Source organism: Rhynchophorus ferrugineus, unplaced genomic scaffold (assembly GCF_030347505.1).
Source record: "Rhynchophorus ferrugineus isolate W39M unplaced genomic scaffold, kcgeb_rfMv2 rfM3, whole genome shotgun sequence".
Classification (NCBI taxonomy): Eukaryota; Metazoa; Arthropoda; class Insecta; order Coleoptera; family Curculionidae; genus Rhynchophorus; species Rhynchophorus ferrugineus.
This window is the reverse complement of record NW_027472582.1, coordinates 19,133,671-19,159,526: the sequence shown is the minus strand read 5'-3', so window position 1 is coordinate 19,159,526 and position 25,856 is coordinate 19,133,671. Positions and strand designations below refer to the sequence as shown.

The 25,856-nt window shown below is 32.1% G+C and overlaps 1 protein-coding gene across 1 annotated transcript; it reads right to left on the bottom strand.

Moving 5' to 3' along the window:
• Positions 1–991: 991 nt before the first annotated feature.
• LOC143194048 (fatty acyl-CoA reductase 1) lies at positions 992–25,280 on the bottom strand. Its single transcript, XM_076400594.1, has 10 exons — positions 25,074–25,280; positions 22,034–22,118; positions 21,730–21,938; positions 14,808–15,021; positions 14,294–14,377; positions 10,828–10,936; positions 10,527–10,612; positions 5,825–5,987; positions 1,240–1,494; positions 992–1,185 (listed from the first exon to the last, which is right to left on the bottom strand). Exons 1-10 carry the CDS (start codon positions 25,275–25,277, stop codon positions 1,065–1,067), a joined length of 1,530 nt encoding a protein of 509 aa, XP_076256709.1. The 5' UTR covers positions 25,278–25,280; the 3' UTR covers positions 992–1,064.
• Between the last annotated feature and the right edge of the window lie 576 nt (positions 25,281–25,856).

Here is a 25,856-nt window from a genome sequence, read left to right as displayed (position 1 = left end):
TAGTAGAGGGCGCTGTAATTTGTATCGAGGCTGTTCAAAAATGTATAAAAACCCTAAGTTTATGTAAAGAATATTTTTATATGCCTGCAAATGTGAAATAGCTTCAACATCTCCTTAAACTCTTAAAACTCAAAGTAATATACATTTTCATTATGTGTATTCAAGTTAAAAATCGTTAAAGTCTAAAAGTCTATTTTCAAAATTATTTCTAACAAAATAGTTGCAATTAATTCAACAAAAAGAGGCTTGATATATTTAAACAATACAATATTTATTTATTCCATAAATATGAAAAAATCAATTATATAAAAGAAAAGGCAATTAAAGAGAAATGAAATAACTTGTTTCATATTGGTATACGATAGGGTTAACATTATATTAGAAGAAGAACAAATACGCAAGTCCAACATATATGGTAGTATTTAAAATGAGATATAGGACATACATCCTATGAAATATTATGGTTAAACTATTAATAATTATTAAACTAAAAATTAAAATTAATGTAAAATAAGAAAAATGTTGGTACCTCTTGTGATTAACTCAAGCTTTTGGCAGAGTACTAAGATTATCTAACACCTGAAAGTGCATTTTTATATAGTCATAAGCATCCTTTTCAATAATAAATTCCCAATCTTGTGAAGCAAAGTACCATATTAGCTATATAATTTTTTTTTGAACCTTCAGTAACATCAAAATAGATATTTTAAAATAAATTACATAAAAAACAAATGAATTTTAGAAAATATTTTTAATATTTATAATTCATTTAAAGAAAAGAATAATCAATCGCTAATAATTAATTACGTCGTTTCAATTTTTCATGTTGTATGGTATTTGTGATTATTCACTAATCAATACTTGGATGATATAATTAATTTTTTATGTAAAGCATCAATAGAACATATATAAAATATATTCCGCTTTTATAAAAATTCCTTCACCATTTCGCCATAAATATAATATACATTTAAAAATAAATAAAATAACATTAACAACAAACTCATAATTTTATTTGTTTCTTAATTGACATTGAACATAGATATAATAAAATTAAAATTGACTCAAAAGAAGAGACTAAATATGAATTCTGACATAATATTCAAAATATTAAATTTAAAAATTATCAGATAGAACAGAGTTATATATGTAAGGATATTGCATACTATGTACAACACTCTCATCCTAAAACAAAACATTAAAATTAATTAACTCAAATTATATTAAGAAGATGATTACCTTTTAAAATGAATCCGTGCCATATTTAGGCTAGATGCATCTTCTTTGAATAAATATTGACGAATCCCCAAAAGAACATCTTCAAGATATTGATAGGTATCGCTATCTAGATGGAAAGCAAAATTGGGAAGATCTTTTGGCAATATCTCACCCTCTATAGCTAACATCTTGTTATTAATAATCTTCCACTCCCGATGCATGAAATAATAATATACCATACTGGAATTGTAGATTTTTCTCTGGACTTTCATTAAGCTAATAAACATTGTAACTAAGAATAAATAATATCCTAGCGTAGACACTCATTATTTGAACTTATACATTATTATTACTGTTTCATATTGAGTTAGAAAGAAAGTAATTTTAAAAAATGGTCAGATCGCAGACTGTCCTAATGGATTTTTACTATAACCTTATTTAGAATATTTTATTAATAGCGTTGGGAACAATCGACTGAAAACGACTATCGACTGTTTAGTAACTGACTACTTTTTACTATCAACTGTTTCAGTCGTTATTTTTGGTTCGACTGATTTTACTACTTTTTAACAGTGACTGTTTCAGTAGAGTGTTTTCGGTCCGACTGATTTTGTTACTATTTACTATCGGCTATTTACTATTAGTTACTATTTTTGGTACTACTTGTTTCATTCCACTGATTTTTAATGTTCTGGTTCTGTCGTCCTAGCCGCGACCTTGACAAAAATATATCCAATTTATGCTTGTAAATAACAATATCATAAGCATGCAGGCATAAGCCGGCTTGGTGGCGCAGTGGTAAAGGCGATGGGACGGTCCTCCTACTGTTGCGATAGCCGCGGGTTCGAATCCTGCTGGGGCATGGTCGTAAATTTATGTTTGTGATTGTTTAAAATTTGTGAATGTTCTAGGCAAGAGTGTAAAATCCGACAAGGAGAATGATCCCAGTCACGCCAGTGACCAGGCTGGGTAAGACCGGATGTCTTCTGGGATGATTTCTAAAGTTGGTCACTCACCAGCCGGTGGCTTAATGCTGAGGACCGTGGTTCGGAGCTCACGTTAAACTTTAGGCCCAGTCCAGATAAACCCATAGTTGGTAAAAGGAGACTTTAAAATATATATAAAAAATATATAAAATATATATTGTATATTAATATAGCAGCATTTTGGAACGATATTTTTCAGGACTGTTAATGTAATAGGGTAAAATGATTAAGATTCTGAATGATAAATAGTAAAATATTTTAACTGTTTTTATGGCAATAATAAGTAATATTTTGATTACTCTCTCGATTTTTGTTAAATAATATTTCGGTTCAAAAATAAATAAAGATTATTTCATTTCATTCGAATCATTTTTAATTATGTCTTGGTATAGTTTTTTCTATGATTATGTATATGTTTAATTTTTATATAGTATTTATGGTTATTGTACATATTTAGCTTTTAGGTTTTGATTAAGTTCTATTATATTGTATTATATTTATTATAATATATTATTTAAAAATAGCAATTAATACATTAAAATACCATAAAACATTTGTGGGGTATTATTCCATTCCATAGAAAAATTCCATTCCTTACTACAGATCTACAGAACATTCAAATATAAATGTAATTCTACTTAGTTTAAAGTTAAATTATAAATTGCATGTTAATAGCATCTAGTATTTTTTTCCTTTTATTTTTTAAAATTAGTAAGTGAAGGAATTTTTACATCTCCATCTCGCTTAGACTACCGGTGAAAAATATAAGCACATATAAAATTAACTGCTCCAAGCAATTGTCTCCATCCTTTCTTCTCTTACAATTTATACAGGAAAGTATTCGTACATATTCGTCTGAAATCAAGAATTGAAAAAAAAGTCGAACCGTGCTTGACTTTGAGTGAAAATAGTAATTACTGTTTTTCATTCGCTAGTTTTTGACTATCGATAGTTCCCGACGTTATTTATTAATTAGTTAATTTAAACGTTTTCAAAAATTTATGGTGATGCTGCTCCATCATATTCCATTGATCGGTTTTGATTTCAACGATTTAAAAGTGGCAATTTGATACCAATGATCAAAAACGGCCTAAGAGATAAAAATAATCAAAGACAAAGAATTCCTGTATTTATTGGACGAAAAATTACACACAAATTGACCGAAAATGCTATTTCGACTCATTTCGACTGCTTGTCAGGCGAAAAAAAAGGAAAGTTTAATCTGGCCTATTGTGACTGGAGGTGAAAAGTAGATCTACTACATTGATCCCGAACGTAAACTCTGTACAGTAAAAATTGAATAACATTTTTATAACGGATATGTGACAACAAGAAAATTAACTATAAAATAATTTTAATATACTCCACTAACAACTCACTCTATTAGGAAATAATAGCTTCTCAATCTATATAAGCGCAAACCCAATTTTGACAGTACTATCTGTTAATCAGAACGATGTAGCTGTAAATATGATTTCTCCAATGGAAGTTTCAATAGGAATGGAAAACCACCTCAATCCTAAAAATGCTCCCGGATTTGATGATATTTCACCTGGATTATTAAAAGAGCTGCCACGAAAATCATGTTAACTAACTAAATATGCTTAAAAATCTTATAGGCCCATTTCGCTGCTACAATAAACAATCGACTAAGTGCACAGAGTAACAGCGGTTGTTAAAAGGGCATTTGAAGAAAAGTAATACTGCCCTGCAATATTCCTGGACGCCTTAGAACTTTTGACCGGAAAAGCCATACCCCGGGGGGGGGGGTTATTAATATACTATATACTATATTATTAATAAACAAAATAAGCAAATTGCTACCGCGTAATTACTGCTGAAGTCATACCTTTTCGAAAAAAAATTTACAATCCTGCATGAAGGGACATTCTCAACGATTAAACCTATTTCGGATAGAGGTCACCAGTTCCACAGATTCCATAAAGTGTTTTAGAACTACTCCTATATCTAGAAAATACTTACTAAAGCTTAATAGCTCCAAATCTGTCCATGTTAGTTTTGCGTTGCCACGAAATGACAAAAACCTCGGCCTATATCTCGATGGTAGGTTAAACTGAAAACATCATGTTAGACAAAAAGCAGAGCAGATTAGACTCAAAGTCATGCAAATGTACTGGTTAGTCGGAAGATACTCTAAACTTGACCTAAAATCAAAGACATTGGTTTATCAGTCAATCATAAAGCCTAATGGACCTATGGGGTGCAAGTATACAGTTTCACTAAGACATCAAACGAAATAATAAAACAAAAGAAAGTTCTACAATTAGTAACCAATGTTTATCACTACATAACCAACGAAGAGCTGCACGATGACCACTAAATCAAATAGATTACAAATGTGATCCAAAATTTAGCCTTTAAACATGAAATAAGGTTACTGAATCCTAGCGATGTGGAGGGAATAAAGCTACTGGACAACGCGCAGGAAATCAGAAGATTGAAGCGAACCAAACCAACGAACTTGTTTAGTATATAAGTGTATTCTTAACTTTAGCTATAGTAGATTAGTTTTTTTGTGATTTGGGAAATATATACTGATGTATTAATCCCATACTCACCTTGATGGCGTATTAATACAAGTACAACAGAGTAGTAATAATAAGTTAATTTATAAATTAAGACTATACTAACCATATCTAATGGAAAATGTAATTAATAAAAATTAAAAAATTAGAAGTTATTGCTTTATTGGGTGGGAAGCAATCTGGATTCAAATGTTGCTGTTTTTCTGTTTGTGGAACAATCGTGTAGTTGATCATCATTATGTGAGAAAGGTGTTGCCGGGTCGTACCCATTATAACCTAGGACAACAGGACCCGTGCTCCATACAATTTTGTTTTTGTCAAAGGACTTAATCGAGGAGGATCCCTTTGCAGTACTTAACCAAGTTGTTTCCAAATCTGCCATATGCAAAATTCAAAGAAAGAATATTTATCAGACTTGATATTCAAAAAGTAATCACTGACGCAAAGTTTACAACATATTTAACGCCTGATGAAGCAGCAGCATGGACATAGTAACCGCAATCGATAATTTGTTGCAAAATTACTACAAGATTGTAGCTCTAATGTATCTGAGAATAAATTTTCTGTATTCACATCTTGATTATTTTTCATGATTATTTTGAGCGACACGAGCTATGAACAAGAAGAGCCCAGAGATACATTAAGGCTTATAATGCGTCAAACAGATCCCAAGCAGCATAAAAGATACTGTTCAGTCTTTGTTCGTTTCTGATTTATACCTTTTAATTCAATAAATGACCGTTAATAACCAAAAGGAGTATAATAATTAATTCATTGAATATTTCGAAATCTGGAATTAATTGGTTCTTAAACGGGCTGCTGATTTAGATTCAACCTCCCAATTTACCTTACAAATAGCTTTTGGTTGCTCAGATCCAAAACCGTGGATACTTGTGTTAGAGTTCAGAAAGTGTTATTGACACATAATATAATACGACGCAGTATGATAACCAAAAATCAACGGGATTAAATACATAAATTTCCTTCAGATTATTAGTTAATATTATTTCTTCAAGTAAAACAAAAAAAAACTTTTTTGCCAACCCAATACCAAAATAACTATTTTATACTTACAAAGCCCTCTTTCCAAATAATAGTAATAATCCATCTAAGAGTAACGCTGGCAAAATTTGATACAACATAATACGGATATAATGATAGTAAAAACATGTTGTGAGCGAAGTATAGGGATACCATAAAATCTTATTAAATGGAAATTTCATCATTAAGGAGTTACCTACAACGAAACATATCAGCTAGAAAAACATCTGATTTATACGTAACTAGCGACCCGCCCCGGCTTCGCACGGGTGCAATGCTGATACTAAATTAAATACACTACAGAAAAAATATGAACGTTGTATATAAAAACATAGCGGCCCGCTCCGACTTTGCACGGGCATAAAATATATATGCCTATGTCACTCAATGAAAACATGATTAAAATCGATCCAGTATTTTTGGTTCATTCATTACTGCCCTTGGCCTGCACGCATTAAATTTGGAGTAAAACAATTCCTCTTCCCCTATACTTACTATGAAGATTTCCTGCTATCTTTGGAATATCTAAATTCATACAATTTTTATTACATTACACATTTTTAAACGCAAATTTCAAATTTGTAATATCTCCGAAAATATTTGTTTAATTTACATGCTGTAAGGAACCATATTGATCTATATTAATTGCACACGGTATTTAAGGTACTTAATTCGATAAGGATTAATGCCGTATTGCTTAAAATAGCTTCGTAAATAAGCCATTTTCTCACGTAAAAAGTAAACAATAAAAATGGTTAATGTGGGTTATCCCTAAAAGATAAACATATACCATCGCGGACTTTTTTGTAGACCTATTTATGGTGTACAATACTGTAGTACATTAATTTGATCTAACTCGTAGGGTTAGGCAGCGTTTTTGCTAATTGCTAAATAAGCCTAAAAAATAGGTTAATTTACGACATCACGTTAGAAACCTCTAAAATTAGCAATGTTGCCTTAGTATATTATGCATGTATTATACATATAAACCTTCCTCTTGAATCACTCTATCTACTGAAAAAAACCGCATCAAAATCCGTTGCGTAGTTTTAGAGATTTAAGCGCACATAGGGATATAGGGACAGAAAAGGCGACTTTGTTTTATACTATGTAGTGATATATAATTTATAACTTAACGTCTTTCCTCAATGTAACTCAATAAAAAAAATGTTATGGGATTTCGAAAACCTTTCGATGGAAATATTCATGATAATTTTTAAACTACTAGGTTTATAATATGTTACTTACAATAGTGGAATTATATCTAACATTTGGAAATAATTGAAAGACATATTAAGTATGAAATTGAAGAATATGTAATTATATTACAGCGGCAAATTACATGATAAAAATGACAGCTGGAAAATCGATGATAATCATTTTTCTATAAATTGCATATTGTGTATATTGTAAAAGCCACCGTAAATAATTGCAATAAACCGCAAACACATTAAGGGCTTTAAAATATCATATTAATTCTTTGCACATTAGATTATCAGCTATTTTGCTGGAACTGGGTACAATATTTGGACAGAATGTACAGAGTGTTGTCCGATTAAACAATAAACAAGATTTAGTTACGTTGTAATATAAATAAACGTATCTTAATTAAAATGGCAATCAATTGACTGAGTTAAGCGATCAATAATAACAGTCGTGTCTAGTATAATATTAACTAGATATTTATTATTATAATTTACAGGTTGTGGATAAAATAATAGGAACACCTGACATAGATAATATTTGTTTTTATAAAAATGTGTGGAGTCACCATTACTTTTAAAGAAGCTGCAATTTCTCTCGAAGTGAATTTGTAGAAGCTGAATAGCTCTTAATATAAAGTTCTTCCATTCTACTACCAGAACATATGTAAATTGCTTCAATGATATTAGAGATGGAAATCTACTCCTCATTCTCTGCTCTAAAACTGTAAAGAATATATTTGGTGATATTCTGATGCTTTTCGTACTAAGACTGAACCTTTTGGGCTGTGTGTATAGGCTCATTATTATCTTGGAATATGGAAATGTTTGGCATCAATATTTTAGTCATAGTAAGAACTTAATTCATATTCATTCATAGTAATCCGACCACTAATGTGGAACGAAAGGGTCAACTGAATACCGCAATATTGCTGTCGAAATTATAACTAAACCGCCCCTATGTTATACCCCTAACGCTACAGTAAGAATCTGAATCGTAGGCAGCTTTTTAAGTTCTCCATACATAACCAAGCCATATGTAAGATCTTCATCACTTCTTTCGCGGCTTAGCGTTGGCTTCCGTTATAAAGGTTTTTTTTAGAAACAGTATTACTCAAGTGAATGCCTCTTCGTCGATGATATTTTAGTATATTTTATACTATAACCATGGGTGTTGTTCCTTGGGAGACGTTAAATGACATTTGACAGTTAAAACATTGTATGGTGTTCATATTATTTTGTCTATCCCCAATATAAGTCCGCAGATCTTAAAAAAATTAAGGATGTAAGCGATTTGTAGATCCAATAACATGAAATCCATTATTTTTTTCAAGAGATTTCTTAAATAAATTGTATGCTTTAAAATCCCGATTAGTTTACACTAGAAGGCATTACCAATGCTAGCTCTGAGACCCGTTTTTGATTGGTTCATTTGAACTGGCCTACAAAGGCATTTGATTGGCTCATTTATATAACGCCAATGTTTGTTTCAGTTTTTTTACATCTCCATTTTTGCGTGTCTGACATAAAATACAATTAACATATTTGTGTCTAAAATATAATCACTATTATTTGATTATAATGTATCTTGATCTATCTCAAAAGTGTTGTGTATCCAGTATATGTGTGGAAATAAAAAACCAGACGTAGTTTTTCTTGGAAACAACCCTAGTTAGCTAGATTAAGGATGTGAGTGTGACTTAGCATTGTTTTTACCTGGTACATACACCATTATTTATATAAATCATTTGTGTTCATCTATAATATTATTTACAGGAATACAACAGAAGAAATCATAGTAGAAAATATTACACATTTAAAGACAAAATGTGTGCAAATGGGGCAATGGCAAAATGGCATTGAAAGTAAATGTGATTATACTACAGGAAAAGATTTTGCTACCATTTAAAAAGTTGTTTGTAAAGTGCCATCAATTAAAAACCTAATTATTTTAAAGGGGTTGATTAACTTAACACAAATGTGTATTGGTCAAGATACTTATAATTAATATTTTGGCTTAAGGCTTCTTAACCGAGATAACCTTTTCAACAAGGATGTTAATAAAATACATTAATCACAAAATAATATAATACAATTTCTAGACCGACAAGATGAGTTTGATTTTATAAAAAAGAGATTATCATGCCGGTTTTATTATATTATTAATAACAATTTTACCATAATAAGAGCACGGCAATAATGTTGATATATATCATACATTTTAATTTTTTGTAAGTATTGCTTTTTGATATGTTTTTTCCATTCTAATGTATATTGATTTAACTGTTTTAGTTATCCGTTCCCTAATTTTCACAATAACATTGTAGTAATAATTATATCTTGTCTACATTTACATACATTTTTGTGTTGAACATATAAGTATAATATTAACAGATATAGACTTTCAGCTGTGCTGCTGTGCTTTCAGTGAGGGAACAAAAAGAAATGAATTGATAGCACTAAAGTAATATGAAATAGGGGAAAAGAGCTATAGACAATTTTGATTATAAAAGAACATTCAAAAGTACACCAAGTTTAAAAGCATAATAAAATCAAGGAAGATTTATTTTATAATTTGTTTACTTAGTTGAGACATGGATATTTCAGAATGGGACATTAGGTCAATTAATGGCAAGGTGATAATAAAAATAGTGTAAAGACAACAAGAGCTGATACCATGGAGAAATTAACCATAACATGTTTTTGCTGTAGTTTCGAAATTAACTCTTAAAGAACTTGGACGAACCATCAATTATATGAACATTATATTATATGAACTACCATAGTACACTGGTGGAATAGATCCTAACAAGTGAATCGACAAAGACTGCGATTAAGGAATGGCTTGCACTACATAAATTGAGAAATCATTCTAAAGAATAAACTATTTGAAATTGTTACTGGGTAAATATAAATGAAATGTTTAATTGCGTTTTTAATATTCGAAATAAGAATGAAAAAAAATATAGGGTAGATCAGATGGCTGAACTATATGGCCGCAGAGTATTACGTCTTCCTTTCTCTCACTGCATATTCAATTTAATGGAATTAATATATAAATTGATATTGAAACCGAAGGAAATAATGTAAATGTGCACAACCCTAACCTGCAAATTATTATGATTGTATAATTAATTATAATTTAAGTCCTTCGATAACATATGCATTAGATGTACTATAATTTTAAAATAAATTATATTTGATAACATTTTTTTTTGTTATATTATTTAGATTATAATTTTGTCAAAGCCAGAATGAACTTAAATTAAGACTTGATATGCCAACAATGTGATATTTTGACGTAATCCCTTTATATTACGCGAGTTCAATGTTTTATTGAACGGGCTACTTCTCTACTAATACCTAAATGACAAAATTTGTTAATTATTTGGCCAAACAGAAGAAATTCATGATTACGATTTTTTTATCACTATATTGATATATTTTTCATACCTGAATTTCTTAACAACAAATAACAAAATTAAGTTACATCACTGAAAATGATATAGATAGTTATATATCTTAATACGTACCTATTGCAAGTATTTCTTTTGAATTTAGAATATTTATACCGTTGTTACTTCCATTATATACTTCGACTTTTTTCTTTTCCTCATTGCTAAAAACATATTGTGCTGTAAATTTTTCTCTTAATATAAATAAATATATATATATATATATATATATATATATATATATATATATATATATATATATATATATATATATATATATATATATATATATATATATACTAATACAATTATATGAATTATATTAATTATGTAAAACTTAATAACATTAAAATCGAAAACATTCAAAGTAAATACCCACTTTTGCAATCCTTTTTTCCATGTGGTCACCATTAGGATTTTACAAATGACATCAACCGGCATATAATCAGCTAATAGGTCAGAACGCGCATAGATCGATCTCACTATACCTAAAAATATTGATTTTAGTAGTTCATAAATATCTCAATCAAATTCTGCTGGATATTTTCAATCGTTACGCAAAAATCCGAGGAGGGATTTGATTGATTCACTTGCATTTTTGTGTTGCGCATTCTTTATTCGCGGTTATAAAGGAAAAACTGGAATTAATAAAATTACTTTATTTACTATAATACTTAAACTACAAAGAATAGACCGGTATACACGATTAGTGACGACAACCTTCACACGTGCCAAAGTGTAACAGACGCGCCTTTAACCTCGTACTTTAACTCCTTTAACCAAGTATTTAAATTTTCTTTGTTAATGGAGACTGTGTATGAAGACTGCGTGTGTTGTGTGAAGACTATTTATGTAGACTGTATATCGCATTTTATCCCCTATTGCTCGTCGCTTGGGTATCTTGTACTGAGAATGTAAGCTGACTTAACTCTTTTTCTCGCACTCTGATTAGTAATTATTTCTGGACAGGGAAATAACTATCCAATGATGATTTTCTTGCCTCGGTAAAAATATACGTCCATACTTAGCCTGAAATTCACCTTTCCCACGGGTTTCCCCAAGGTCAATATGCCTCTTGATATATATCTGCTTATTTTAGCCATCGGAGATCATTCGAGGCGATGAAATGTTAACGTATTCTCTCTGACTTTTGGCGTCTGCACTCTCTTGGCATTTATCTAAATGTTCCAAACTAATGTATTTCGAGTTTTTTTGTAGTATTTTTAAAGTCTGTTATCAGATCATCCATCGGATCGGATGGTAGTAATCGTTTTAAATTCACGTTATGCATGTTTACATTATTTTTCAATCCTCATAATCCAAAAGGGGTTTTTAAACGTAAATAAGCAACAAACACAAATTTAAATTTGTAGTGACCGCTGCAACTCTTTAAACCACCATAAATATATCCACGACCGATTCTAAGTAAGAAAACTCTAGAGGATTGGTACCATGCAGTCTCAGGGTATAAAAGATCAGCACGACTACGTCTCCCCCTCTCTTTCTTCTTCTCTATTTCAGGCCTTTCATGTCCTTATAACCTTGACTTATCTCATTCCATCCATCTATCCATTCTCCTGCCGACCAGAAGTAAACCTTAACAATTTAAATACAGAGGTTTATGGCTTATTTTTGGTTAGAGTTACTTTCAACGTCCACGATAAAAAATCATATTTTTCTAGTTGTGCGACGCTTTTTAAATTCACTTTGGAGACATTCATAGCATACACCAGTAATCTTTTTCCTCCCAGTTGAATCGAACTGCGTCTGAGGTGCCAATGAAACAGATGATGTCCGCTGATGCGCATTCGGTTCGATAGCTCGACCAAGAAAAGATTCAATCGCCACTTTCGTTGAGAATTGCCTCATAATTTGTGCATTATTCGATCGACTTTCAACGAATGGAGTACATAGCTCTCTGCCCAATTGCCGATAAAGTAATAGTCGTTCATACGATTTTTTAACGATCGTTTTATTATTCTCATAATACAGAATATATGACGAGAATATTGTAAAAAAATGCTAGAGGCCACCTTTGAGTTGATCTTTTTGTAGTATATCTACCCAGTATTTTATCCATCGTGCCTACTCCAACTTTAGACCAGTTATAAATCTCAATAATTTCGGATTTTTTCTTTGCACTATCACTAATTTTAGCTTCATGATGCATTGATGATATCATAACTGCTACCTTGTTTTTTTCTGGCACATAAGTACATAGGGTAACTTTTCATGAAAGCCAAACACAGTGGACAATTCTTCTCGCGTTTTTGATACAGCCGTTGCTGGTGGAACGTATACTTTATTTTTCTTCAAGGTGCCAACAATTGTCAAGTTCCAAGATAAGTAAGATTTTGCCAGTGGAAGAGTAGTGAAGAAATTATCCATTGTAATGTTTCTACCGGATCCTCTATACGGTGCCACCAAGTCATTGACAACTCTTTCACCAACGTTTTTCTCACGACTATCTTTCGATTTTCCAGTGTAAAGGTGTCCAGTAAGTGGATACAAATTTTCAGCATCACATATCTACAATACTTTAATTCCATATTTAGTTGGCTTTGACGGAATATACTGAGTGAATCTAGTTGGACCTCGGTATGGATAAAGTTGCTCATCAAATGTCAGGTATTCTGTTGGCTTCCGCTATTGTTATTTCTATGAGGACTATAACTTTGTCCCTATAGCTATTTTATATGCCAGTTTACGAAGAAAAATAAATTTTATTCAGTACACTAATGACTTGCACATCTGCCACGCTATAGGTGGGTACCCGGGTACCCGGTAATTGAACGAATTGTAAAAGTTTGGTCAGTGACCGCACAGTTAAATGAAAATCCAGTAAAGAAATGCCGAAAGAAAGGGAAACAGAAAAGTATCTTCTATAAAAAATAACATGTTATTGTTAGTTTTTGAAATTACCTATATTAGTGTTAAAAAAATTAGTAAAATTAAAAGTAGTAATTATTTTAGTATTATTCTTATATTGTAAATATTAGTAATATTTTATTAAAATTAAATATAATCAAAACTAGTTATTAAAAAGAAACAAAAATAAATTTAAATTAAATTATTATTATTGTAATTAAAAACAATAAATTTAAAAAATGTTATGTTATAAAAAATATTTTTACTTATGTTATCTCACTTTTATTTCAATATTCGTTATGTAGACCAGATTTATTCTTAAATGTAACATGATGATTACTAAAAACTTAGTGAACAAATATCTATTTTTTAATCTCTATAATATTATACTGAAAGTTGGCATTCATGTATGTATGCTATTAAAAAATATATAAATAAATAGACTATCAAAAAAATTAGTTTACTATAAAAAAACAACTACAACACAAAACCACCAATGAAACAGTTAATTCTTAAACATATATTTTAAGAATGATCTTCAAGCAAAGTATTATGAGCGGCAATTTCGAAATAATATCGACTATTCCAACCATTCCAACTGCCTGTTGTTGTCAATCGTTGGCGCTCCTACGGATTTAAACAAATTTCGAAAGTGGCCGTGTCGAATTTTAGTGTCGTCTGTGTTATCTGTTCCCTGCATATTCCTTCTACGAAATAGTATTGAGTGTTCGAGCAAACAAAGTCAATACACACAACAAACGACCATTCGTACAAATTTATTTAGTTTACTAATCTGAGAGATTTTGTAAAGCAAAGAAAACTTCTTGACATTCTAAAACCTTAAGTCTGATTACTTTAAATTCAAAAATGTTTCTATATCATGTGTAATTTTATGTTCCAAGAAAAAATATATAGAAATTGAGTTTTACATATAACAAGTTTCATAAATACTATATAATATTTTCCAATATTCTTACCTTTTCCATGAGTAGCCAATATTCCTATGGGACCATTAAAATTTTCTGTCCATCCAGGAAATGGTTGATTTAAAGATGATACTACTAGATATCCAAAATAATATCATTGTAATTATCTTGGTACTATTAATAGCCATTAAATTATTCCAAAAAAGATTTAAATATACTTAAATATTCTTGTTAACGATTATTATAATTTATTTAAAAATTGAAGTGTTAAAAATAATAAAGATAATATTCCTATGGGACCATTAAAATTTTCTGTCCATCCAGGAAATGGTTGATTTAGTGATGATACTACTGGATATCCAAAATAATATCATTGTAATTATCTTGGTACTATTAATAGCCATTAAATTATTCCAAAAAAGTTTTAAATTTACTTAAATATTCTTGTTTACGATTATTATAATTTATTTAAATATTGAAGTGTTAAAAATAATGAAGATAAATTACTATTATATTACAAAACAGTACGACATATTAAAAAAGTAAATTACGTCAATCGACTTACCTATCGAGGGTCGATATATAATGGCTGGAATTTCATTATCACAAATGTTATTAACGACTTGTTCAGCTAATCTTTTAGTAAATACGTATGTGTTCGGTAGGGGATGAATTAATTTTTCTGTTAGGATATTCAAATAATGACTATCATATTCCTCAGCTACCCTGATGAAGTTTTTCCAGTCGGCTAAAGCCGGATATATTTCTTCTTCAATTACCTGGAAAAATCAATGTCAAAGTTGTAATTATATTTACGCAACTAAACTGTATAAGCGCGAAAACCCATATATGTACCTGACTGTCTCGACCATGTGCAAAGGCTATTTATTTTAAGACTACTTGATGGTCAACAAGGGAAATGAGTTTGGTATATTTTCTAATAGATAAAAATTATCAGTGCCGTTTTGTATCGCCGTTCAACATAAGTCCTTTGAATAAAATTGTTTCTAAAGGAAAATAATTGTTTTTCTGTCTCTAAAACCCTTTCATATTTTATAATTCCCGCAGTCGGTAGGAGATAAGGATCATAAGACTGTTCTCTATTGAACTCATTCAATTAATCGGAATCAAATTAATTATCAAGAAAAAAATACAGGTAACGTTCAAGTTAAAATTCCTTGGTTTAGTTAAGTGAAGTTCGGGCGAAAGTACAGCATCTAAAACTGTAAGGTAACACAAGGTGTATTGAAGGTGATCAAGACTACTAGCTATAAACTATTCGAAGTAAGAAATATTCAAGCTTTTCAAAGAAAAACATCTCTAATCCGGAGGTTTTCGATACACCTGCCTCATAGTTCAAGGTGTAAGGCAACTAAAGACTGACTGAAGTTTCTCTAAATTAATATAGTCTACTTGAATTTGGACAGAAGCTTACAGATCAAGAAAAACAACCACTAAAGGTGGATTGGGGTAGCTTAGGTCCTTAGCCGCAGATTATTGGAATCTGGAGTCGCTAAAACTAAAGAAATCATTCTATAAAGGGACGCCATGGAAAATTGGATAAAAATAGTGGCATTTCGAAGATATTCAAAGGTAAACAGGCGGACGAAGGTACAGGCGATTCTCAAAAACAATTTTACGACTATAAGTTATCCAGACGGGTCCACGACCACGTACATTCCTGTGGCCAATTCTCTTCAAGAAGGGAAGTGTTATATACCATTATAACAGGTCAATTGAAAAGTCCCCGCCCTACAATAGTAAAATACTATGGTTTTTTTTGGCAAAATTAGTTTTTTAGATTTAACATAATTCCCTTCAAGGGTGATACTCTCATTATAGCGACCCTCCAACTTTTCGATACCATTTTTCTAGTACGATTTATCCTTTGCTTCAAAATTTTTTTTTTTTTTTTTTTTTATTACTCTTCGTGAGTCCACAATCTGCCCTATTGGCAATAAGTATTTCTTCTGTTTATATTATATATACATGGCATGTAGAAAATCACTTCATTAAGCAATCTTCTGTATAAAATATTATCTTAATTAATTAGTCTTATTCTAATGCTTATTCTAAACTCTACATATGTCCAGTAATCAGATCAGGTGGTGTTAAACGTTTTAGTCTACGCACTTCACTATCACGTCGCATATTTAGCTGATTAGCGAGTACATTGGGATGCACTGACACTCTTTCGAAGTACTTCACACAAACACGTTGGATTACACTCGTTATAGGTTCTAGAGGAATATCGCGTTGTATCACTTTATTTGAAATATAGTACGGAGCATCAACAATGGCACGCAACACCTTATTTTGGAACCGTTGAATGATGGATATATTAGATTTGCTAGCGGTACCCCATAGTTGAATTCCATATGTCCAAATGGGCTTGAGTATAGACTCATACAGCAATACCTTGTTATCTAATGATAACTTGGATTTGCGCCCAATGAGCCAATACATTTGATATAATTTTAGTCCTAGTTGTTTCCGTTTAGAGAGTATGTGCTTCTTCCAGGTTAGGCGTCGATCTAAATGCATACCAAGATATTTAACATGCTCTGCTTGGGGGAGTTGACGATGATTGATATTTACTGGTGGACATGTTCTTCTACGCAGGGTAAACGTTATATGCGTGGATTTTGATTCATTGGCTTTAATGCGCCATGTATTCAACCATAATTGTATTTGCTCCAGGTGGGTTTGTAGGTTTATTGATGCTGTGACTGGGTCTTCATGGGATGCTAAGATTGCTGTATCATCTGCATATGTTGCCACAGTAGTTATTTTTGTGGTGGGCAGATCAGCCGTATACAGAAGATACAGTATTGGACCCAGTACACTACCTTGCGGAACTCCTGAATAAATGGGATTTAGTTCGGTATATTCATCGCCTTGATTTACAATAAAATGTCTGTCAGTGAGATAAGATTTTAGTAGCTGATAGTCCGGATGAGGGAGAAGTTTCTTTAGTTTAACCTGCAAGCCCGTATGCCATACTTTGTCAAAAGCCTGAGATATGTCTAGGAAAGCAGCCGAACAATATCTTTTGGCATTTAGGTCAGCGTTTATTTGGTTTACAAGTCTATGCACTTGTTCTATGGTCCCATGCTTATTGCGAAAGCCAAACTGATGTTCTGGAATAATTTTTCTTTTTTCTATTATATAGTTTAGTTTTTTTATGTATAATTTCTCGAAAACTTTCGAGATTATTGGTAATAAACTTATAGGTCGGTAGGAGGTCACATCTTCTGGTATTTTTCCTGGTTTAAGTATCATTAATATTTTAGCTACTTTCCAGATACTAGGGAAGTAATTAATTCGTAGCATAGCATTAAATATATATGTTAATAGTTTTATAGCCTTTTCTGATAGTTCTTTTAAAATTTTGCCAGTAATTAAGTCATAACCAGGAGCTTTTTTAATATTAATCTCTCTCATTATTGTATGTTTAACTTTTTTGACCGTTAATTTCTCGTGCGGTAAATCCATTTGAAATGGCGAATCTAGAAAGCTAGTAATTTTATTTTCGTCATCTTTATGTAGCTGAGACTGGAAAGGTTTAAAAACATTTTTTAAGTGTTTTGAGAAAATGTCGGCCTTCTCTTTATTGCTTCTCGCCCAATTATTTTCGCTTGTTTTAATAGGTGGGTTATGCTGCTGGGATCTCCTAAGCTTTTTTGTTGCTTTCCACAACGAATAGTCTGTAGCCTCAGTTGATGTCAAGTTTTCTAGGTATTCTTGAATGCCTTGGTTCTGTTCAATTTGGATTAGATCTCTCAGCTCTTTTATGGCCCTATTAAATTTTCTTTTATTCTCTTCAGTCCTTTGCTGTTGCCAATTTCGTCGTAACTTTCTTTTTTCTGCTATCTTTTTCTGTATTGTACATGATATATGTGTATTTTTTCTTGGAAATGTTTCACTGTTGGGAGTCGCGGAATATGCTGCCTCCTGTATATTTTTTGTAAGATTTATTGCTGCTATTTCTATATCCATTTCAGTTTGTAACGGTAAATTTAGAGAGATATTTTGGTCTAAGTTTTCTCTAAATGAGGGCCAGTTAGTTCTATTATTGCACAGAGAAGGGGGTTTATCTTTGATGGTAATTTTTGAAGAAATTGTTACTATTATTGGTGAATGATCAGAAGACAGGTCGAAGCATGATTCTGCCGGACACTTTTTTGGATCAATATTTTTTGTAATACAGAAATCTATTGTATCTGGTTTTTTATTTCTGTCTGAAGGCCAATATGTTGGTTCACCAGTAGAGATATGTTGTAAGTTATCTTTCCTTATGGCTTTAAGCAGTTCTCTACCTTTTGAGGTTATTATTCTTGAACCCCACATTAAATGTTTTGCATTATAATCTCCTCCTGCTATAAATCTATTACCTAGCGTACTGAAGAATTCTTGAAATTGTTCTGCCTTGTTGTTATGTTTGGGTGGGCAATAAATCGCAGAAATTGTTAATGGTCCATGGGCTTCCTCTATGGTTATACTGGTGGCTTGCAGGTAGTCTTTGCGGAATTTTTCTTTTTCGAAATGCTTTATATCATCTCGAATTATTATGGCTGTACCTCCATGTGCTTTATCATCAGGGTGATTTGTATGATAAAGCTTATATTTAGGAACTTTCAAATAATTTTTGTCCGTAAAGTGTGTTTCGGAAACCATCATAACGTCAATATTTTGTTCATTTACGAACATTTTTAGTTCCCTGGCGTGTTGTTGGAGCCCATTGGCATTCCAGACGGCGATTTTGTAGCTATTGGTTTCAGGCATTAGGCAAGTTTGCTTACGACGGTTGTGAGTAGACCAAGCATCGTACTCATTTGATCCATTAGTTTGGCCATCATATTTTCTATTCTTGAGATGTTGCTAGTTTCAGTAGGTTGAGATATTGTCTCTCGTTTTTGTGCTGAACCATTTTCAACTATTTGGGCATATGTTATGTCTGGTTGACTTGTTCTGGTGGGTAGTGGTAGATTGGTAGTAGTGGATTGTTTTTGTTGATGCCTTTTTTCCCTTAAGGCAGGATAGAGTTTCTGCTGTAGTTGCTTGTGAACTGCGCAACCCTTGTAGTTCGCTGGATGATTTCCATTACAGTTAACACATTTCACTTTTTCATCGCGAACTTTACGAGTACAATCTCCTGTCTTATGTTCTCCTGCACATTTTACGCATCTATATGATTTGCGACAGTAAGTCTTTGTGTGCCCGTGCGCTTGACACCTTGTGCATTGTGGTATAATTCTCTTTATATGTGGTGGTTCGCATTTAATAATATTATTTTCCAATTTGGTGATTTCATACACCGCCTTATTATTTCCATTAGGTTTTATGTCTATATAAAACATAGGCAGAGGTTTTTTTGTCGTGTGATGTCGTATATTGTGAATATTTACGACCTCGTGGCCTTTTTCTGCTAGTGCTACCTTGATGGTGTTAAAGTCCGTCCCGTGATGTAATCCTTTTAATACGAATTTAAATGTTCTCTCGGATTTTGGCCTGAATGTATGGTATTGGGTGTTTCTTTCATCTAATTCTTTTATAAGAACTTTAAAGTGATCCGCTTCGAACAATTGGATTTTAATTGTTTCATAGCTCACTGTTTTAATTGTGTAGTTCGTAGTAATGGTTTTCAATAAGTCATGGATGTTTTTTATTATTCCTACCTTATAGACTGTTATTGGTGGTGGTTTGGGAACAACTTTTTCAGGGCTTGGTTGTATGTTCTCTTCAATTTCTTCCGTCAGGTTGCTAAAACTGTTTTTTGTCTCTATCGGTTTCTGCAACCAATAGTCACTGATTCTTGTTTGTTTCCTCGCGATTTCTTCTTCTGGACTTCTCAATCGTTTTTTGTTAATGACTGTAGTCCATTCTGATGGTGGAGTTTGCGTTATTGCTGTTTGTTCTAATCTTATATCAAAGTGTGCAGGTGATTTGGTTGAATCACTATGGTTTGCCATTTTTTAATTTTTAATATTTTATTTAATTTACTTCCAGAGGATAAAAAAAATAAAATAAATACATTGTTTATTTCACGCACTTCATTTTCCACTTACGTTATTTTAGCACTAGTTTTTTACTATAAATACTATAAATGAATTTCAAAAGGACTGTTGTAAAATAAGATGAAATAATTTTAAACACTAATAAAAATGAGATGCAGTCCTTTTGTCTGGTCACGTAAACACGTATTCACTACACTTTAGGTCCACTGAGAGACGGATAGCCGCATCTGTTATGCGTTTTTAACACTCTATTAAATAACCGTAATAAAATACTGGGTTTTTTTAAAAAAAGGTATCCTTTTATAGCTTGGACCGTATTGAAAATACGTCTTCACCCTACGAAGGTTGGAACTGAACTGCTTCAAAATAGGCCTCAGTTTCGGCGATAACCTCCTCATTCGACGAAAATGTCTTCCCAGCGAGCATTCTTTTGAGATCTAAGAACAGGAAATAGTCGCTGCTGGCCAGATCTGGAGAATACGGTGGATGAAGAAGCAAATCAAAGCCCAATTCATGCGTTGACTTGGTGAAGCAGCACTTTCTTTTTCTTCAAATGCGGCCGTTCGCCGGCAATTTCGTCCTTCAAACGGTCCAAAACGCTATGTAATAGTCGCTGTTGATGATACTTTCTTTTTCAACGTAGTCAATGAAAATTATTACATGCGCATCCCAAATACAGACGCCATAAAGTTACCAGTCGACTGTTGCGTTTTCCCACGCTTTGGAACCTGTTCATCGTATGCAGTCCACTCGGATGACTGTCGATTGGACTTCGGAGTGAAATGATGGAGCCATGTTTCATCCTTTTATATTTTACGCTTTTTAAAACCATTTCTTATGCTTGATGAGCTTCAAACATTACTCCTAATCATCAACACGTTGTTGTTTTTGGTCAAAAGTTAACTTACGCGGCACCTATTTTGCACAGAGCGTTGTCATACCCAAATATTCGTGAATGATATAATGTACACGTTCAGTTAATATCTTTAGAGTGTCTGTTATTTCATTCAATTTCAATTTACGGCCATTCAAGTTAATTTTGTAAATTTTTTTATGTTTTCGTCGATTCGTCACCGTCTTTGGTGCTCATTTCACCACGTAATATTTTACTCAAGCAATATTTTATCGAGACGCGAAATTCCTTTAGATCCATTTTTTTCACAATAACAAAAGTTGCTTCACTCAAAATGCTCTGATTCACAAACTAATTAGGGCCAACTAAAATACATATGGATTAAATTCTAGTGGCGCCATCTATGTGTCACGTCGGGGACTTTTCAATTGACCTGTTATATGTTTTAAGGCTACTTGAATGGCGAACGAGTGAGATGGGTTTTCGTCTGTTTTCGAATAGATAAAAGTCCTCTCTGTTGTTTTGTGTCGCCATTCAACAAGTGGCCTCATTTTCCTTTAAATGAGGAAAAATTCCTTAAATTTAATTCTCTTAATCTAAATAACAATTGAACGTACCTCTTTGTCCACCTGACAATATGCGGTTGACACGTGTACAAAAACCTCCAACTGCTTCGATTCTCGTGCTAACAGGGCTAGGTCACGAATACTCCTAGTATTGGTGAAAATGGCATCTTTAATATGTTCATCAAAACGAACCGTAGCGCCAATGCTATAAATTATATTCACTTCTTCGATCAAGGTCTCTCTTGACTCTCGACTTAACCCTCAAAACACAGCAAATATTAAAACAAAAAATATAACTTGCTAATTTCGATAAAATTAAGATTTTGTCGTAAACATATATAAAATTGCAATTTACCTAAGTTTAATTCAGCAATATCACCTACAATTGGAATTATTTTCTTTAAATTTCCGGGATATTCTTTCTTAAGACGATCAAATAACTGAAAAAAACAATTCATTATTGATTTCAAATTTTCCTCCATTATGTTAATCTGAAAGCGGTCCAAATATTTAATATTTTAAAAGTTAAGAAGTTCTAAAAGATACATGACGAGAATTTAATTAAAGAAAACAAAATGAAGAATGATATATCAAAGTGTCGAGCTAGGATATTTCTGGAGTGTTACTTTACGCTCTTTCTTTCATCAATCCATTCGCCATAAAGTAGATATTATTAAACATTCACTTCATATTGGTTAAATATATAATATTACCTACATTTGGTTAAATAAAAAATAATAATAATGTATATTTCATCACATAGACTAGGTACACAGACATTATTGAAAAAACTTATGAAGAAGCAAAGGTTTACTCAGCGATGTTTTTGGACGTAGCGCAAGCCTTCGACAAAGTCTGCCATAAGTGACTTATATATACACTACATCAGATATCACCGGAGCAATACATTAAACTCTTAAACTCCTACATCGCAGCCAGGTTGTTTAGAGTTAAACAAAAAGAAGCTTGTTAAATAATGAAATATGAAAAAAAAAAAAACAAAAGTAGGTATATTACTATGACTACATTTACTGAAAGCACTGCGATACTTGCTATTGGTGGCAAGAGCGAAGAAACAACCACAGAACTACAACAGATAGGTTATAATATATACTATTTCACATGCTAGACAATAAACAGAGCAGATCAAACTCAATATCTTCTGTGCTAGTACTGGTTAGTAGGAAGGTATTCCCAACTTGACCAATTTTTCGAGTCGAGGAGACCCGCAAGAATAAGCGAGTTGGACTAGTTATGTGATCCAATAACCCTAACTGATAATTCTTAGTGTTTGTAAGGAGGGTGCCTGTAACCGGTAACACCGTCAGGAGGCACAAGGGCCAGGCAAGAACATGGCGTCGTTATCACACCACGCAGCTTGCGGTACATCGTCAATCACTCGCTGGAGAAGGTCGAGACAATTTGTAGTTAGAGCACGACGGAGTAGAGTCGGCTGTGATAGAATAAAGCCACGAAGAGCCGAATGAGTTATTGTCCTAAAATATCAGCCAGCTCGGTAATACATCTATTGTCCGAGGGACGAAGAGGGCAGAAATATCTCGAGTAGAGCTCGGATATAAAATCGTGAACTTGGGGGACGTCTGTTTCTCTATGAACTTGATTATTGCTGACGAACCAGGAGGTATTAATTATTCTCCTGAGAAGTTTGTTTTTAAACACTTGAAGACGTTCCACCTGGCTATGTGAGATGTATTTTAGATAGACGCTGGAGCCGTATAGAACTGATCGGACCAGCCTCTTGTGCAGGAGAGATTTTATTGAGAGAAGAAGCCTGATAGCCAAGTTGATGAGCGGGAACCGCAAATTAACAATACATTGACTTTTCTGGAGGGACCTTTGAATCTGGGAGTTCTACCTAAACTTGCGATCGAAGAGAAGACCGAGATAGGTGGTTTCTTCTGAACATGAGATTTTGGCGTTCTGTATTATAAGACACGAAATGCTCTGTGCAAAACGCTTCATGTGGAAGATGCCACTTGGCCTTTGGGAGATAGGGTTTTCTGTGGCTTGACCTGCAACCTCCAGAAATGTAACCACTGGACCGTCTCATCGAGTTGTTTTTGAAGTCTGCTTTGGATGTGGTGCTATTCTTGAAAGTAAGCAGTGTCGTCTGCATAAAAAGTTACCTCAATTTGTAGTTTCCTAGGAATTTCGGAACGAAAAATATTGAATAAAGCGGGTGCCAGGGGAGAGCCTTCTGGAACTCCTGAGTCGACGGTTTTTCGACTAAAGAGAATATCTTTAATCTTCACGTGGAACGATCGTCCTGACAGAAATGATTTGATAAGAGCTGTTAGGTCATCGATTAGAATTAAAATTAACAAATTAAAGAGATTGATTTATCAGTCAGTCATAAAACTAATACATACATATGTAGTGCGTATATGTAGTGCAACTATAGGATTGCAATAAAACATCAAACCAACTAGTAATCGAACGCTGCCAAAACAAAAGTCTACGATTAATTACTAATACGTATCGCTATATAACCAACGAGCTGTATTCTACACGATGATCTCGAAATCAAATGGATTTAGGAAGTTATCTAATATTTCGCATTTAATCATGAAATAAGGTTTAAGCACAGCAACATGGAAGCAATACAGATCCTGGGAAATACGCAGGAAATCATACCAACTTCTGAATTCACCTAAAACCAAACTGTTCATATAATAATACACATGACTAGCACTATTTTGACATACAGTAACAACGCTATCTGCCTTGAGACTAACTTTGATGCAAAACTTCATTTAAGTAAGCATATAAAAAGGGTAAGAAGTAAAACCCCACTCCCATGTTAACAATGAAGTGCTGCAACTTTTTAGTAGCACCCAGAATTCTGACCCAGACTCAGGGGAACCAAACCGTGTGATCTTGTATAGTTGCGTAGTGAAAAACATTGAAAATTATTATTAACTTTAATTATACTTTATTTTATTATACACTAAATGAGGACCAATAGGTCTTCTTAGATTTGTACCTATTTTTAAGTTACTTTAAAGACAAATTTAAGTTAATCTGCAACGACTAGTAATAAGCTATTAATTAAAAAATAAATTTTAGTTATACAATTAAAATTAAGTACCGATTTGAAAAGTTTATTAGAAATAATTAAAAAGTTTTGAAAATGTTTAAGAAATATCTTTTGTTTAAAAAAAAAGTTTTAAAAATACTGTTTTTAAGACATTAACGGTTTCTAATTTAATTGATTGATGGATTTTAAATAAAAACGAGCAACTTTTTGCCTAAAAATTTCTAGATTTTGATAGTCGATATTAAATTAATTTATAAATGTTTTCAAATAATTTTTAAATAAACTAATATTTTATTTAAAAAAACGCTAGGGTTTAATTCCTGCACCCAATACTTACTGGCAAGTCCAGCATTTCCTTTACTCTTTCTTCAGGCGTCCGTCCTCTTTTATTTCTCACCAATACATAAATTAATGAAATATCTGGACAAAATCTTAATAATAACTCGATTAAAACTTTTCCTATAAAGCCACAACCTCCAGTCATGAATATTTTCTTTCCTCGAAAGTATTCGGGTATAGATATTTTCCTACTATCCGGCATATTTCGAAACAATCTAAAAAATTGTTATTATTTCTTGAAGATAGTATATCTGTTTCGTTCTAGTTATAGTTTGTGGATAATAATAAATATATTTAAGCTTTACCTATAAGAGACCCCAGATCAATTATAATTTATTGAAAGGTAAAAATTAAATGTTACGATCAAACCTTGGTGACCAATTTATCAACTTTTCTCAACAAAATAAGATTAGAATACAATACTTTTAAATGTTCATTCTTTATACAAAGCTAGTAAAATAAATGTGCATACATATATATATTTTTATAACAATGTCTCATTAAATAAATGTAAAACAATCTATTAGAAATATACTTAGAATTATTTAAAAAAACTGTTATAATATTTATGTATTTTTTTCCATTAAAACTACATATTGATATTTTTTATTTTCAATTATTATCTATTAGAGAAAATGAAAAATATCAATGTATATAACTGTTAAATATGATAGTTTTAACATTTGTAAAATAATAATTTTCCATTAAGTGTTGTTGAGTTATTAAATGTATTCAAATGCTTGTCATATGACGCTGAAAATTTTGGTACGATAAGTGCATC